General features: G+C 25.1%; 1 protein-coding gene across 4 annotated transcripts in view; it reads right to left on the reverse strand.

Moving 5' to 3' along the window:
• Window positions 1-10028, reverse strand: part of LOC117179386 — a 95219-nt gene extending 85191 nt beyond the window's left edge. For 2 of the 4 annotated variants that reach the window (XR_004467915.1, XM_033371118.1), the window contains exons 1-2: window positions 9736-10028; window positions 1731-2107 (exon numbers count right to left, since the gene is read on the reverse strand). Coding sequence is in view for 3 of the 4 variants with exons in the window: in XM_033371118.1 (XP_033227009.1) it covers window positions 1731-1808 (78 nt within the window). In the remaining variant the exon portion in view is untranslated. The remainder of the gene's footprint in view (window positions 1-1730; window positions 2108-9735) is intronic. The other 2 variants (XM_033371119.1, XM_033371120.1) reach the window with 2 other exon arrangements.
• Between the last annotated feature and the right edge of the window lie 5901 nt (window positions 10029-15929).

A 15929-nucleotide genomic window follows, 5' to 3' on the forward strand; every position in this document is an offset into this window, starting at 1 on the left:
AAAAAATATTTTATCGCTAAAATCGATATTAAAATAATTAATCTATAGCAGAATTCTTAATTAAAAATAACTAACTTTCAACGAAAAAAATTACTTTTCTGTCAAAGATCAATTTGCAATCCAAAAGGGCGAATTTTCTATCCAAAAAGATGAATATTCAATCAAAACAGTTAAATTTTCTACCAAAACGATATTAATTCTCAACAAGAAATTTAATAGTTCAAATTTATACGAAAAATATTTTAAATTAAAGTCATAAACAGGCGAATTGAACCAATAAACGATTTTTCAACAAAATAGTTCAATCCGCAACAAAAACAGATTAGTTTTTAAACAAACAGTTCTCCTCTTGAATAAAAAAGATAATTTTTAATAAAATAGTTAAATAACAACAATTTCAACAAAATAATTAAATTTTCAACCAAAAAAAGGTGACTTTTCTGACAAAAATGGATACTTAAATCCAAAAGAACGAATTTTCTATCCGAAAGCCGAATGTGCAGCAAAGCAGTGGAATTTTCGACAAAAAGGGATACATTTTTTACGAAAAATGTCATAGTTAATATTTAATAACTATTTAATAATAATAAAATAATAGTTAAATTTTAATAAAAATCAATTGACTGAAACAAAAAAAATTTCAACACTATAGTTGAATCCACATCAAAAGCAGATTAATTTTCAAACCAAAAAGACGAATTTTTAACAGAAAGTTGAATTTTTAACCAAAAAAGATTTTTCAGGCCTGAAAGAATTAAAAATTTAAAGAACGTGCGGTTGAATTCTCAAGCAAAAAAATTGTATTTATTTTTTACAAAACCCTTGAATTTTCAACGGAAAAATTTATTTTCAACCAAATATTTCAATGTTCAAACAAGAAAATTTGTTCATTTAAAAAAAATGTCAAACATATTGTTGAATTTTCAACCAAAGACGTAAGACTTTATTGGTACCCTTTTTCAGTTCATTCAGGGCTAACCTTAAGAAAATACCATAATACTAGAACCAGAACTATACTTGACTGGTTAATTTTACGAAAAATTCCGTATTGCTAATCAAATTTTTAATGCAGAAGATGAATTCTTAACTCAAAATAAAATATTTTCTTATTAGCTTCTATCAATTTAGTTTGCATTTAAGCAAAACCCGTAGCAAAAGAGAAAGTTTCTTGAAAACAGGGGGAGGGATCTTTAAAAAAGGGGAAATGAGTGGAATAGGGGAAAGATTGTGTAAACTGAGAGTCTTAAAACTGTTAATTTGAAGTGCACAGAGTTAAATAATTGTAAACATGTTTCAATTCAATCAGGGGAGACCATCCTATAATAGATAATGATCCTACAGTAGATAATCATTAATTAAAAATAACTAATGTAGTTCAAATAATGAGTTTAATGATATTAACAGTTAAGAAACAATAAGTGTTAATATATTAACATCAAAATTGATTATTTTACTTATAACCTGGAACTTGGATTTAAGACCGATTTAAGGCATGGCGCGCAGTGACCTTCAACATAAATCCAGACAGTTCAAACGCAAATAGTCAGGGCCGCCTCAACCATTTGTTTCTTCTGGCCCCGCGGTTCCCCTCATACGGAAACTGCCGAGGATATCAATTCTCGGAAGGTCGTAAATCCGGACTTTTTAAATCCAAGTTTCAGTGTATTTGCGCTTATAAATAATGAATAATTCAAAAATATTTTTCAATTAACATGAAGGTGTTAACGTACCTGGTGCAAGGCTCTGACGACCTCGAGTCCAGCGATTCCTGGGGATGACAGAGTGAGCTGCAACCCCTGGTGAGCCATTCCTCCCCGCCCAGTTTTTTTGACGAACAGATCATGCCGAAATCATCCAATTTTTGCATCCACTTCGCACTATTCAAGATGGTCCAGACAAAGTCAATTGGCGGAAAAAAAACTCACTATTTCACACCTCAGTCCTCAATTAGAATATTAATTTAGAGTTCTGCAGCGAAGCCAAGAATAAACATTGATTTTAGTACGCGAGTTTCTGACATCTATAGGCACCGCAGATTTAAAGTTCGAAGTAATTTACCAAGGGCTTGATCAGCTAATTCGTAACTCGCCAATGTTTTCTTAGTAGGCTGAAGGAAATTCAGAATTAAGTTTTGCTTCATCGTATACAAGAATTTACTTTTTTATTTTCAATTTATTAATATGTTTAATTTAGAAAGCTTTGAAAAATTATATTACAAAATATTCTTAAATATTTTATTATCCTTAATTATTAAATTAATGAATAATAAAAAATATATAAGTGAAGGGTTGTACAAAAAAATCTTAAAACATCAAATACAAGTTCTGATAAAACCTTAGTTTGAATTACAATTTAATATTATATGCAGTAATAAAAAAATTGAACTTGAGTTTTAGTTAAAGTTTTAGCGTAGTATTTTATCATTTATTATGTAGAATAATTTGTTTGTATCAAACATTTGTTATGCTTATTTACAGCTTTTCTAGGTTTGGGAAGCAAGTTTTTATTTTTGTGAAAAATTAAAAACTCGACCTTCCATCACCACCCAAAACTTATTTTCAAAACCTGTGAAATCGTAGTCTCAAAACTCTTGGAATATTTATTCGGAATTGGCTAGTTTTTAGCTCAAAACTTTCTTGTCCTCTTTCAAAAATTCTATATCTCGGGAGTAGGTTTTTTTTTATTTGAGCTGAAGATTAGATATTATTATCGCAACCCGTATTCGAGCCTGCTTCAATGTGTGGTCAGTGTAACTTTGAGATTGTCAATTTCCACATTTGTTTATTCAAAAATAGATAACTTTTTCCTATCAAACTTTTTTTGTCCCTAATTAGGCAACCCTTCCGCTTCAAAGAGGATTTTCGTTTGATCTTAAAATGATGGTTTAGATTCTACAGAAGTTTCTTGTTTGCTTTCCTGAAAAATTGCGATTTTGTTGGTTATCTAGCTATGTAATGCCACCCTGCAATTAATTATGTCTTGGATTTGACCTTTGAGTCAATGAATTTAAATAATAATTAAAACAAATTTTTATTTTATCTCCATGATACTTAACATTCAGTGCATATTTGACACTTCAAACTCCTAAATTTTCAAGTAAAAATATTTTATTTTCAATCAAAAAGATAAATTTCCAACCCAATAGTTAAGTTCTCAACTGAAAAAGATAAATTTTAACTAAATACTTAAATTTTCAACTCAGAAAATAAAATTTCAACCAAAAACAGAATAGTTAAATTATCAGTTAAAAACATTAATTTTCAACCTTAAAAAAATTTTTTTTGAAAAAATAGTTAAACTTTAAACAAAAATAACTTGATAGTTGGATTTTCAAACAAAAAGATGAACTCTTATCAAAAAAAAAATAGTTAAATTTTTAGTTAAAAAATTAATTTTTACACTAAAAATAATTCTTTAAAAAAATAGTTGAATTTTCAAACAAAAGGATGCGTTTTTAAATTAATGATTAATATATAACCTTAGTAGTCGAATTTTAAACCAAAAAGATGCATTTTCAACTAAAATGATGAATTTTTAACTGGAATAGTTGAATTTCAAACAAAAAAAGATTAATTTCAACAAAATAGATGACTTTTCAATTAAAATGATGTAATATTCAAGTGTAATATTTAAATTTTGAATTAAAGAAATTCATTTTCAATAAAAAAAAACCGAACTTTTAACAAAGCGGTTAAAGTTTCAACTGAAATCCTTAAATTTGCAGTTAAAAAGAATACCAATTTTTTTTTAATAGTTCCATTTCTAACAATAGAGATGAATTTTTAACTAGAATGAGAAATCCACAACTGGAATAGTTGAATTTCAAACAAACGAAGATTAATTTTCAATAAAATACATGAATTCTCATCTTAAAAGATCAATTTTTAACCAAAAATTGAATAAATAAATCTTCCGTTAAAAAAAATTAATTTTAAATCGAAGAGATAAATTTTCAATTAAAATTATGTAAGATTCAACTGCAATATTTAAATTTTGAGTTGAAAAACTTAATTTTCAACAAAAAACAGAACTTTCAACAAAACAGTTAAATTTTTAACTGAAATCGTTAAATTGTTAGTAAACAAAAAATAAATTTTCAACAAAAAACAACCAAGTTTTTACAAAATAGTTCAATTTTTAACCCAAGAGATGATTTTTTAATTAAAATTATGAATCTTCAACGAAAAAGAAATTAATTTTTAACAAGAGAGTTAAACTTTCAACCAAGAAGATTAATTAATAATAATTTTTTACCCAAACACTTGCATTTTCAACCAAAACTATAATAGTTAAATTTTCAGTTAAACAAATTAATTTCCACCCTACAAAAAGAAAGAATTTTCAACCAAATAGTACATCACACACTTGTTTTATTTAAACACCCTCTTGAAAAATTCCCCGGCTTAAAAAAAATTTCCCGTCTTTTCCAGGTATGTAAAAATTCCCTGATAATACCAAGTTTTTCAGGTGAGTAAAAATCCTGATTAAGAATTCAAATGTTGATGACATGCCTAAAAATAAAGCAATGGATAATCTCTCGTTTAGCAGATGTGCATAAATTACGTTAAGTCTTTGAAGTAAGTGGGGGGGGGGGGGGTAGATTTTCCTATGCTGTCTTAAACGGGGGGTACGAGTCAAATGCATTTCTTACGTAAGATATTTTCAAGGCTGTGAATCACCAAATAATAAAAGTGAACTTATTTTATTATAAACAGCTAAAAATCTGAATCTTCAGTCGACTACTACTTTCGGCGAGAAAATGGTAGGAATCTGCCTTTGAAGCTTAATAACTTATCCAGAAAAAAATTCTAGCACATTAAAACAATTGTTATATGAAAGCTAAAAGTGTTCTGTGTAAATGAGCTTGAAGACGATTATGTAAAATAAATTTTTTGCGTTGCAGACTGAAAAAAGAAAAAAAATAAGGATTTTTGGGCACATTTAAGAAAAATCAAGTTTAGAGCATTATTTCTTATACAAAGGGCAATGGGAAAAATATTTAAAAATTCATGAGTAAGAAGAAAACTGTTGTGAACAAATTGCAGTTAAGAAATTTCAGAAATAATAAAAATTGTTGCTTAAAAGTATAAAAATTTACAACTATATTTTCTTCAGTTCCAATAAAGATATTAACGCGATTCAAACTGAAAACTGTAACGGATACCCCTTTTTTTATTGTCGACCGCTTGTGCCTTTCTTCGATCCGTGGTTCTGAATCCTTGGGTGGCATATAGACTTATAGAGGCATAGAGGTAGACCTCGAGATTCCAAAAACAATTGGTTTGGAAATTTTGAGCTCAAATTTGGGAATGAGCCTCGTGGCTGAAAATTGCGTACCAAAACTGCTGACGAAAGACCCAAAAGAATTATCAAGTAGAAGTCGCCCAATATAATTTGAAAACATTCAGAATCAACCCGGGAACGGCCTAATTAGTGGAAAAATGGTGATTCGGTCTTTCATCGCAGCTCATTCAGCAATTTCTGACAAGGCTGTGTTACACCCGAAATTGCTGAATAAGCTGCGAAGAATGTGAGGGTGTGTTGTCGAGATGAAGGACTTTACCACTACTTTTCCACTAATCTGTGATTTCTGGCTCTTTTTCAAAATAAAGTATCCTCTAAAAGGAAATCCATTTCAAGCCACAGGAAATAAAACCAGATGCGACGAAGCAGCTGTTAGCTAATCCGAAAGGTTACTTCAAGTAAGAAGTCCTTCCGAAAGTGGGAGCATCGCTGGAAGAAAGTTGTGGCTTCCAAAGATATTGACTAGAATCAACTCCTACTTCTGGTTTATCACAAGCTGGGATATTTTCCGAACAGATCTCGTAAACCAAATTAAAGTTACTTTATTGATCACTGTGAGAGTATTACTTGCAATTTACCTGATAATATTAATCGTACCTACTCATATTGATATTAATATTAACTGTAATAATCAATAATTAACAAAACAATAATATATATATATCCCTATCTGAGATAACGTGAGATTTGTTCCAAATCCCCCAAAACCTTACTAAGAATTTATAAACTTAGAAAATAAAATATTTTAATAACAATCAGTATTTAGTTTTACAAACATACAATTTTATCATTTCTACAGGACCTAAACTATTTGCCTAGTCTGACACTGTATTTTTATGTAACTGAAGTTCTGAACATTCAAATGAACGAACTACTTTTTTCAAAAAATGTATTATTTTTTAATCTTTTATTCTTTAGACTATAAATGATCAAAAAATCTATTTATTATCACAGGCTTCTCATTCACATATTCCTTTTGATTTAAAAATTCATATGCTTTGTGGAAAATTCTTCTCTTTTGACTTGAAAATTTACATTTTCGGGTTAAAAATTCCACAGTTTTGTAGAAAGTTCGCTAAAAAATTCAACAATTTAATAGGAACTCAAATATTTGGCTGAAATACTTTCTAAAAAATTCAATTTTTCATTCGATGTTTCATCATTTAGTTTCATATTAATTCCTTTGGTAGAAAATGTATGTACTTTGTTTCGTCTTTTTTGGTATATAATTAATTTTTCGGGTTACAAATGAAACAGTTTGGTCAAAAATTAATCTGTTTTAGTTGAAGAATAAAGTATTTTGTAAAAAAAAATCATATTTTTGGATGAATTCAGCGGTTTCTGATTAAAAATAAAAATATTTTTTGGTTGGAATATTAAATATGTGGTTGAAAATTTAACCGTTTGGTAGAAAATAAACTCTTTTGTTGGAAATTTAGTTGTTTTGTAGCAAATACATTCATTAAATTGAGAATTAATTTTTTTCAAAGAAAATGTAACTGTTCCCTTTTAGGTTAAAAATATACCTTTTCTAGTTTAGAAATTCAACTATTTGATAGAAAGTGTATGAGATTAGTTAAAAATTAAATTATTTGATTGAAAATTTCTGTATTTTGGAAAAATTCTACTTTTTTATATCAAATTAATCCTTTTGGTGAAAAATTTCACTATTTAGTTGAAAATTAACATTTTTATTAAAAAACGATCTTTTTTAGTGTCAAAATTGAACTATTTTGTAGAAAGCTCCTCTTTTTTGATTCGGCAATTTAACATTTCGGATGAAATTTTTTCTGTTTATTCATATTTTGGGTTTTCTTTTTTTTTTAATTACTATAGTATTCTAGTAATTTGTTGTATATTCATATACTTTTGTGAAATTCAACGATTTCTGATTGAAGATTAAAATATTTTTTAGCTGGGATATCATTTATTACATTTTATGGTTAAAACTTTTTTTTTGGAAATTTAAATATTTGGTTCATGGTTAAATTCTTGAAAATGAAAATTGAACTACTCCATTCTAAATTAAAAATGCATCTTTTCTAGTATAAAAAATTTGGTAGAAAAACGTAACGAACCGATTCAAAATTCAATTATTTGGTTGAAATTCCTGTGTTTTGTTAAAAATTCGATTTTTTGTTAATAAATTAATCCTTTTGATTAATAATTTAGGTATTTTAATTAAAAATAGTTGATTTTCAATAATTTTGCAATTAATTTTCAATAAAATGCATACATTTTATTAAAAAATCGACTTTTTTTAGTTAAATTCAACGGTTTCTGATTTAAAATAAACATATTTTTTGTTTGAAATATTCACTACTACATTTTTCGGATGACAATTAATTTTTTAAACTGAAGATCTAAATATTTGTTTAAAAATTTAACCGTTCGGCTGACAATTAGCTTTTTTGAAAATTTCAACAATTTAGTAGAAAATTTAACTGTTTTGTAGAAAATGAGATTTTTAAAAATTGCAAATTAATTTTTTTTCAATGAAAATTTAACTATTACATTTTAGGGTTAATAATTATCCTTTTTAGTTTAATAATTCAACTATTGGTTGACAATTAACTTTTTTTGGAAGAAAATCCTTCTTTTTGTCTTGCGAATTCAACAATTTGTTAGAAAAGTCAAGTGTTTTGTAGAAAAATCGTTTTCTTCAATTGAAAACTCATTTTGTTTTTTAAATGAAAATTCAACTATTCCATTTTGGGTTGAATATTGATCTTTTTTAAATTTCAAAATTCAACTATTTTGTAGAAAATTTATAAAATGGGTTGAAAATCCCGTCAATTTCATAAAAATTAACCTTTTTGGTAGAAAATTTATCCTCCTTATTGAAAATTTAATTATTTGGTTGAAAATTCATGTATTATGCTCAAAGCTCGACTATTTTGGTTGTAAATTTAGCTTTTTAGGTAGAAAATATATTTTTTAGTTTAAAAATAATACGGTTTTGTTGACAATTAATTTTCTTCAAATGACGAATAGTCATATTTTTAAAAATTTGTATTTTTTAGTTAAATAAAAAGGTTTCTGATTAAAAATAATTTTCTTTTTTAATACAAGTTGAACTATTTGGTTGAAAATTCAACAGTTAGGTTGAAAATTATCTTTTTTATTGAAAGTTCAAATGTTTCGTATAAAATTCGTCTTTTTGGCATGAAAATTCCACTGTTTTTTTAGAAAATACATTATTTTAAATTGAAAATTCAACTTTTTTAGTATAAAATTGATCCTCTTGGTAGAAAAGTTAATTTTTTGGTTAAAAATGGAATAGCCTGTTTGTAAATTAATCTTTTATAGTTAAAGATTCTAGCATTTTGTTAGAAATCCGCAATTTTTGGTTTAATTCAACTTTTCTGATTTACACTTAAAATCTTTTTTGGTTGTAATTTCAAATATATTTTTTTTAGTTTTAAATTACTTAAATTAACTCAAATTTTTTTTAATTCGTCTTTTTGGCTTGGAAATTCAATAGTTTGGTAGAAAATTCAGTTTTTTATATTGAAAATGATTTTTTTATAAAAATTTAACTACTGATTCAAAATAAAAATCTCCTCTTGATTAAAATGTCATCAATCACATTTTTTTTGAATTCATTTTAGGTATTCCTTTTTGGATGACCGCTAAATAAACGGAGGAAAAAATTTAGTCGATAAAAATTAAGATAATAATCATAATAAAAAAAATAATGAAATTTGATTAATTTTTTTAATTAATTAAATTAATAATAATAATATATAACAAAGAACTAATTGTAATTAATTTAATTTAATAATAATAATTTAATTTTCAATTACGATAGATTGACGTACGTCGCGACATAAAACGCAATAAAGCGGATGCTGGATTGTAAACAGCGTCTCATATTTTCAGAATTTAAAAAATTTCTACCATCTCTGCTTTGAAATCAAGTAATTTAAAAAAAGGATTAAAGTTCTGGGTTGACATTTATCAACCCTATGTTTCTACATTAACACAGAAACAAATCGATAAAAAAATAATTAATTCCGAGCAAGAAGACGCTTTTAGTTTCTGTCACAAATCGCCTCAGAGTTTAAAAACTGAAACTTTCAAAATACTGTGTAAAATGTGACGAAACTAATTTTCATCTCACTAGTCAGCGTAAAAAATAAAATCGAAAAAAAGGCAACACAATCCGGGCAATAAGCTTTTGAGGAACTAAAAATTAATTTAGTATTGATATCGTAAATCTGAGAAAACCTAATCAGTTGGGAAAACCAATGAGATTTTTGAGGAGATAAAAATTAGTGAAAAAAAAAAGGTTGTCAATACTCGTTGAATCTCCGCAGCTAAGTGGCAAAATACGGGTTGAAAGTTAAATCTACTGCGGAAACTGATGCGCTTCTTAGAAAGTGACGCTGATTCACTTTTAATCACTTTAACACACTTTTAGACACTTACTTTATAAACACAGTTACCCCAAAGACTGATCATCGTTAAAATCAATATGGAACTCCCCCAAGCTCCTTGAAAATCTCGAAAAAAATTGATTTTCGACTGGGCTCTGGTGGCTGGGATTCTTATTTAATCCCGTTTTCACGTTTCACTTGGCGACGGGTTTTCACATTTATCTGAGGAGCTGTTTGGGAGAACGAACACCCTTATTTCAATGCGAGAAACGATCGCGAAATATTATTTTCCGATGAGTGAGAGAGGATAATATCTTTGACAGGACCACGATTTTCTCGCGACTGTCAACATTCAACAACATCAAGAGCTGTCAGTGTCACTGATCATTTGCTTTGCTCTTGATGCGCAGACGGTGCAGAGCAGACGACGCAAGTCACAAACGAGCCAACTAGTTACTTTTTTCTGGGGACTTTATGTTTTTTTACTTACTGCCATTGAGGTCGCTAGTGATCAGAAATGAAATAGTTACATTTTCTGTTCAAAAAAATTAATTTTCAACTTAATAATATAAATTTGAAACAAAACATGTACGAGTTGAATTTTCAGTAAAAACAATTCATTTTCAACTAAAGATAATAATTTCCAATAAAATAATTAAATTCTGAAAAAAAGGATTGTCAAATAAAATGATGAATCCACAACCAAATAAATTAATTTTTAACAAAGTAATTCCATTTTGAACTACGTAGTTGAATTTTCAACCAAAAAGGATTTTAATTTTATACAAAAAATAGTTGAATTCAACGAAAATATATGAATTTTCAAGCAAATAGTTTGAATCCTCAACCAAGAGATTAATTTTTAAGCAAATATTTGCGATTTTAAACCATAATATTAAAATTAACTACAATCTTAGTTTTTCGAAAATTCCCTATCAGGTTTTCCCCATGGGCCATGGTTTTTCCTGACTTTCGGGAATTACCCAATCTCTAAAATGTTTTTGTAAAAATAGATTTAGTAATTATGATAAATTTGTTTAAATAGTTACATTGGCTTTATAGTTATTTGAAATTTTTATGTTATATTATATTATTATATTATATTATGTTATATTATTTTGTATTATTTATATCATTGAAATTTTAAAAAAAATTAATTACTAGGTTGAAAGTTTAAATTTTCTGTTGAAACTTAATATTTTTTGTAACAAATTAGTTTCTTGATCGGCTGAAAATAAATTTTTTTGCAAAAGATTTAACAAAGTACATGAAATTTAATTTAAAAAATATCAATATTTAACCAAAATTAGAATAGTTAAAATTTTATAAAAATAAATGTTCAACCAAAAAAAAGAAAAAAGAATTTCCAACAAAATAATTCCATTTTTGAATCCAAAAGATAAATTTTCTACCAAAAACAATACAATTTCAATAAAATATAGCAATTTTCAACTAAAAAATATAAATATTCAAACCAAAACTAGAATAGTTCAATTTGCAGTTAGAAAATTAAATTCTAAACGACAAAAAACGAGTTTTCAGGAAAATTAATTAATTTTTAACTAAAAATATGATTTTTTAACCGAATAGTTTAAATCCTCAACCAAGAGATTAATTTTTAAGCAAAATTTTTTGTTGAAACTTAATATTTTTGGTTGAAGATTCATCATTTTAGTTGAAAATTAGTTTTTCCATTGGCTGAAAATTAATTTTTTTACTAAAGATTTAACAAAGTACATGAAATTTAATTTAAAAAATATAAATATTCAATCAAAATTAGAATAGTTAAAATTTTAGAAAAATAAATGTTCAACCAAAAAAAAAAGAAAAAAGAATTTCCAACAAATTAATTCCATTTTTGAATCCAAAAGATAAATCTTCTACCAAAAACGATATAATTTCAATAAAATATAGCAATTTTCATCTGAAAAATATAAATTTTCAAACCAAAACTATAAGAGTTCAATTTTCATTTAGAAAAGTAAATACTAAACAACAAAAAACGAGTTTTCAGGAAAATTAATTAATTTTTAACTAAAAATATGAATTTTCAAGCAAAAATGTAATATTTTCATCTTAAGTTTAAAAAAATCATTTTCAACTAAAATGAAACGAATTTTCAGCCAACGAAATTAATTTTTATTCACAGTCATGAATTTTTAACCAAAAATATGAATTTTTTTACCAAATACTGGAATTTCCAACCGAAAAGATGAATTTTCTACAAAAAAAATCTTAACTAAATATTTTGTTTTCAACTAAAGAAATGAATTCTTTAAAAAACATGTAATAGTTAAATTGCCTACAGAACAGAACATTTCTTAACGAAAAAAATTCTATTTCCATCAAAAAACGTAGATTTTCTACACAAAATGAAATAGGTAAAGTAAATTTTCAACATAAATGACGAATTTTCAAACTAAACAAAAATTTTTTTAAACAAATACAGGAATTTTCAACTAAAAATATAAATTTTCTGCCAAAAATAAAATACATAAATTTTCAGTTAATAAAATAAATTTTAAATGAAAAAAGACACGAATTCTCAACGAAAGAGTTAAATTTTTAACCAAATGAATCCTCAATCAAGAGAATAATTTTGAAGCAAATAGTTGCGATTTTTAACGATAACATTAAAATTACAATCTATATTAATTTTTCGAAAATCCCCTAACTCATCAGGTTTTCCCCGTGGTTCATGGTTTTTTCATTGGCTGAAAATTCATTTTTTTACTAAAAATTTAACAAAGTACATTTCCAATAAAGTACATAAAATTTAATCTAAAAAATATCAATTTTCAACACAAAAAAAAAATGAATTTCCAACAAAATAATTAAATTTTTAAGCCAAAAGATAAATTTTCTACCAAAAACGATATCATTTCCATTAAATATATCCATTTTCAACTAAAAAATATAAATTTTCAAACCAAAACTAGAATAGTTCAATTTGCAGTTAGAAAAGTAAATTTTAAACAACAAAAAACGAGTTTTTAGGCAAATGAATTAATTTTTAACTAAAAATATTAATTTTTTTAACAAATAGTGGAATTTCCAACCAAAAGATGAATTTTCTATAAAAAAATTGTAACTAATTTTTTTTTTAACTAAAGAAATGAATTTTTAACAAAAATGTAATAGTTAAATTTCCGACAGAATAGAACAATTTTTAACGAAAAAGATTCCATTTATATCGAAAAACGTGAATTTTCCACAAAAAATGAAATAGGTAAAGTAAATTTTCAACAGAAATGATAAATCTTCAAACTAAAAAAAAATTATTTTTTCACCACATACAGGAGTTTTGAACTAAAAATATAAATTTTCTGCCAAAAATAAAATACATAAATTTTCAGTTAGTAAAATAAATTTCCTACCAAAAAAAAATCGAATTTTTAGGAAAAGGGTTAAATTTTCAATCACAGAAATAAATTTGTAACAAAAAATATGAAGTTTCAACTAATGAGCTTCTACCAAGAAAGGCTTTAGGTGAAAATGATTTTTTTTAACTTAAGAAGAAAATATTACATTTTTGCTTGAAAATTCATATTTTTAGTTAAAAATTAATTAATTTTCCTGAAAACTCTTTTTTTTTGTTTAGAATATACTTTTCTAACTGCAAATTGAACTATTCTAGTTTTAGTTTAAAAATTTATATTTTTAGTTTAAGATTGCGATATTTTATTGAAACTGTATCGTTTTTGGTTTAAAAATAAGTTCTATCTTTTGTATTTAAAATTGAATTATTTTGTTGCAAATTCATTTTTTTTTTTTGGTTGAACATTTATTTTTCTAAAATTTTAACTATTCTAATTTTGGTTGAAAATTGATATTTTTTAGATTAAATTTTATTTACTTTGTTAAATTTTTAGTAAAAAAATTCATTTTCAGCTAATAATAAATCTTCAACCAAAAATATTCATTTTCAACATCGGGTAATTCCTGAAAGTCAGAGAAAACCATGGACCATGGACAAAACCTGATGAGTTAGGGAATTTTCCAAAAACTAAGATTGTAGTTAATTCTAATATTATGTTTAAAAATCGCAAATATTTGCTTAAAAATTAATCTGTTGGTTGAGGATTCGAACTATTTGGTTGAAAATCCATATTTTTTGGTTGAATTCAACTATTTTTTGTATAAAATTAAAATCCTTTTTGGTTGAAAATTCAACTACTTAGTTGGAAGTGGAACTACTTTGTTAAAAATTCATTTATTTGGTTGTGGATTCATCATTTTATTTGACAATCCTTTTTACAGAATTTAATTATTTTATTGGAAATTACTTTTTTAGTTCAAAATGAATTGTTTTTACTGCAAATTTAAGTCGTACATGTTTTGTTTCAAATTTATATTAGTAAGTTGAAAATTTCAATATTTGGTTTGAAATTCCTGTTTTTTATTCACAATTCTTTTGAAAATTTAAATATTTGATTGAAAATTCATGCACTTTCTTAGAAATGCATCTATTTTGATAGAAAATTAATCTTATTGGTTGAAAATTGATCTTTTTGGTTAGAAATAGTTTCTTCCATATTTAGAATTAATTTTTTCAACTGTTCCATTTTTTGTCGAAAATTGATTTTTTTGTATAGAAACTTAATCTTATTGGTTGAATATTATACCATTTCGTAAAAACTTACTTTGATTTCATTGAAAAAAAATTTTTTTACTGAAAATTTAATTATTCTATTTTTAGTTTAAAATTTATGTTTTAGGCGAAAATTCAACTATTTCTTGAAAATCCGACTTTCTTGGTAGAAGCTCATTAGTTGAAACTTCATCTTTTTGGTTACAAATTAATTAATGTAGTGGAAAATTTAACTCCTTTGTTGAAAATTTGTTTCTTTTTTTATTGGAAATTTATTTTACTAACTGAAAATTTATGAATGTTATTTTTGGCAGAAAATTTATATTTTTAGTTAAAAATTAATGTATTTGGTTGAAAAATCATTTTGCTTAGTTTGAAGATATATCATTTCTACTGAAAATTTACTTCTATTCCATTTTTTGTGGAAAATTTACGTTTTTTGATAGAAATGAAATCTTTTACATTAAAAAATGTTCTGTTATGCAGACAATTTAACTATTACATTTTTTGTTAAGAACCCATTTCTTTAGTTGAAAAAAAAAATTTATTTAAATTTTTTTTATAGAAAATTCATCTTTTGGGTTGGAAATTCCACTATTTGGTCAAAAATTCATATTTTTGGTTGAAAATTCATCACTGTGAATAAAAATTAATTTATTTGGCTGAAAATTCGTTTCATTTTAGTTGAAATTTTTTTAAAACTTAAGATGCAAATATTAAATTTTTGCTTGAAAATTAATATTTTTAGTTGAAAATTAATTAATTTTCCTGAAGACTCGTTTCTCGTTGTTTAGAATTTACTTTTCTGACTGCAATTTCAACTTTTCTAGTTTTGGTTTGAAAATTTATATTTTTTAGTTGAAAATTGTTATATTTTATTGAAACTGCATCGTTTTTGGTATAAAATTTATCTTTTGGATTTCAAATAGAATTATTTTGTTGGAAATCCTTTTTTTTTATGGTTGAACATTTATTTTTCTAAAATTTTAACTATTTTAATTTCGGTTAAAAATTGATATTTTTTAGATGAAATTTCATGTACTTTGTTGAAAATGAGTTTTTTGGTGGAAAATTAATCGTTTGGTTTGAAAATTAAACTAACTGTTTGGTTAAAAGTTTATGATATTGGTTGAAGATTCATCATTTTAGTTAAAAATTAATTTCTTAGGTTCAAAAGGATATTCTCATACTTATGAGAGTTGGGAACAAGTAAATAAATATTAAATTGTTTTTAAATTTATATAAATATAATTTGTATAAAATTCGCAGGAAAATTTAAAAAATATTGTTGAATATTTCATATGTTTCAGAAAAGAATCTAGAAGTTTTTAAACAATTTATTTTTTATCTTACAGGATTTTAAAAAATATTAGAAAAAATTCGAGTCTTTTTAAAAGATGTTTATGACTTTTAGAATTTTGGAAGAAATCAAGAATTATTTGATCAATTTTCGGAAAGTTTTCCAACTTTTTAGATAATTCTGATGTATTTAAAACGTCCTAAATCCCTAACAATATTTTTAACTGACGTGAATTTTTCACAAAATTTTAAAAAATCATTCAAAATGTAAAAAAGTTGCCTTCTAATCTTCTTAATTTTCCCAGCAATTAAAAAAATTTGTTTATTCTCTTGAAACCTCTTCAATTCTATTAAAT

The sequence above is a fragment of the Belonocnema kinseyi genome, chromosome 9 (genome assembly GCF_010883055.1).
Source record: "Belonocnema kinseyi isolate 2016_QV_RU_SX_M_011 chromosome 9, B_treatae_v1, whole genome shotgun sequence".
Lineage (NCBI taxonomy): Eukaryota > Metazoa > Arthropoda > Insecta > Hymenoptera > Cynipidae > Belonocnema > Belonocnema kinseyi.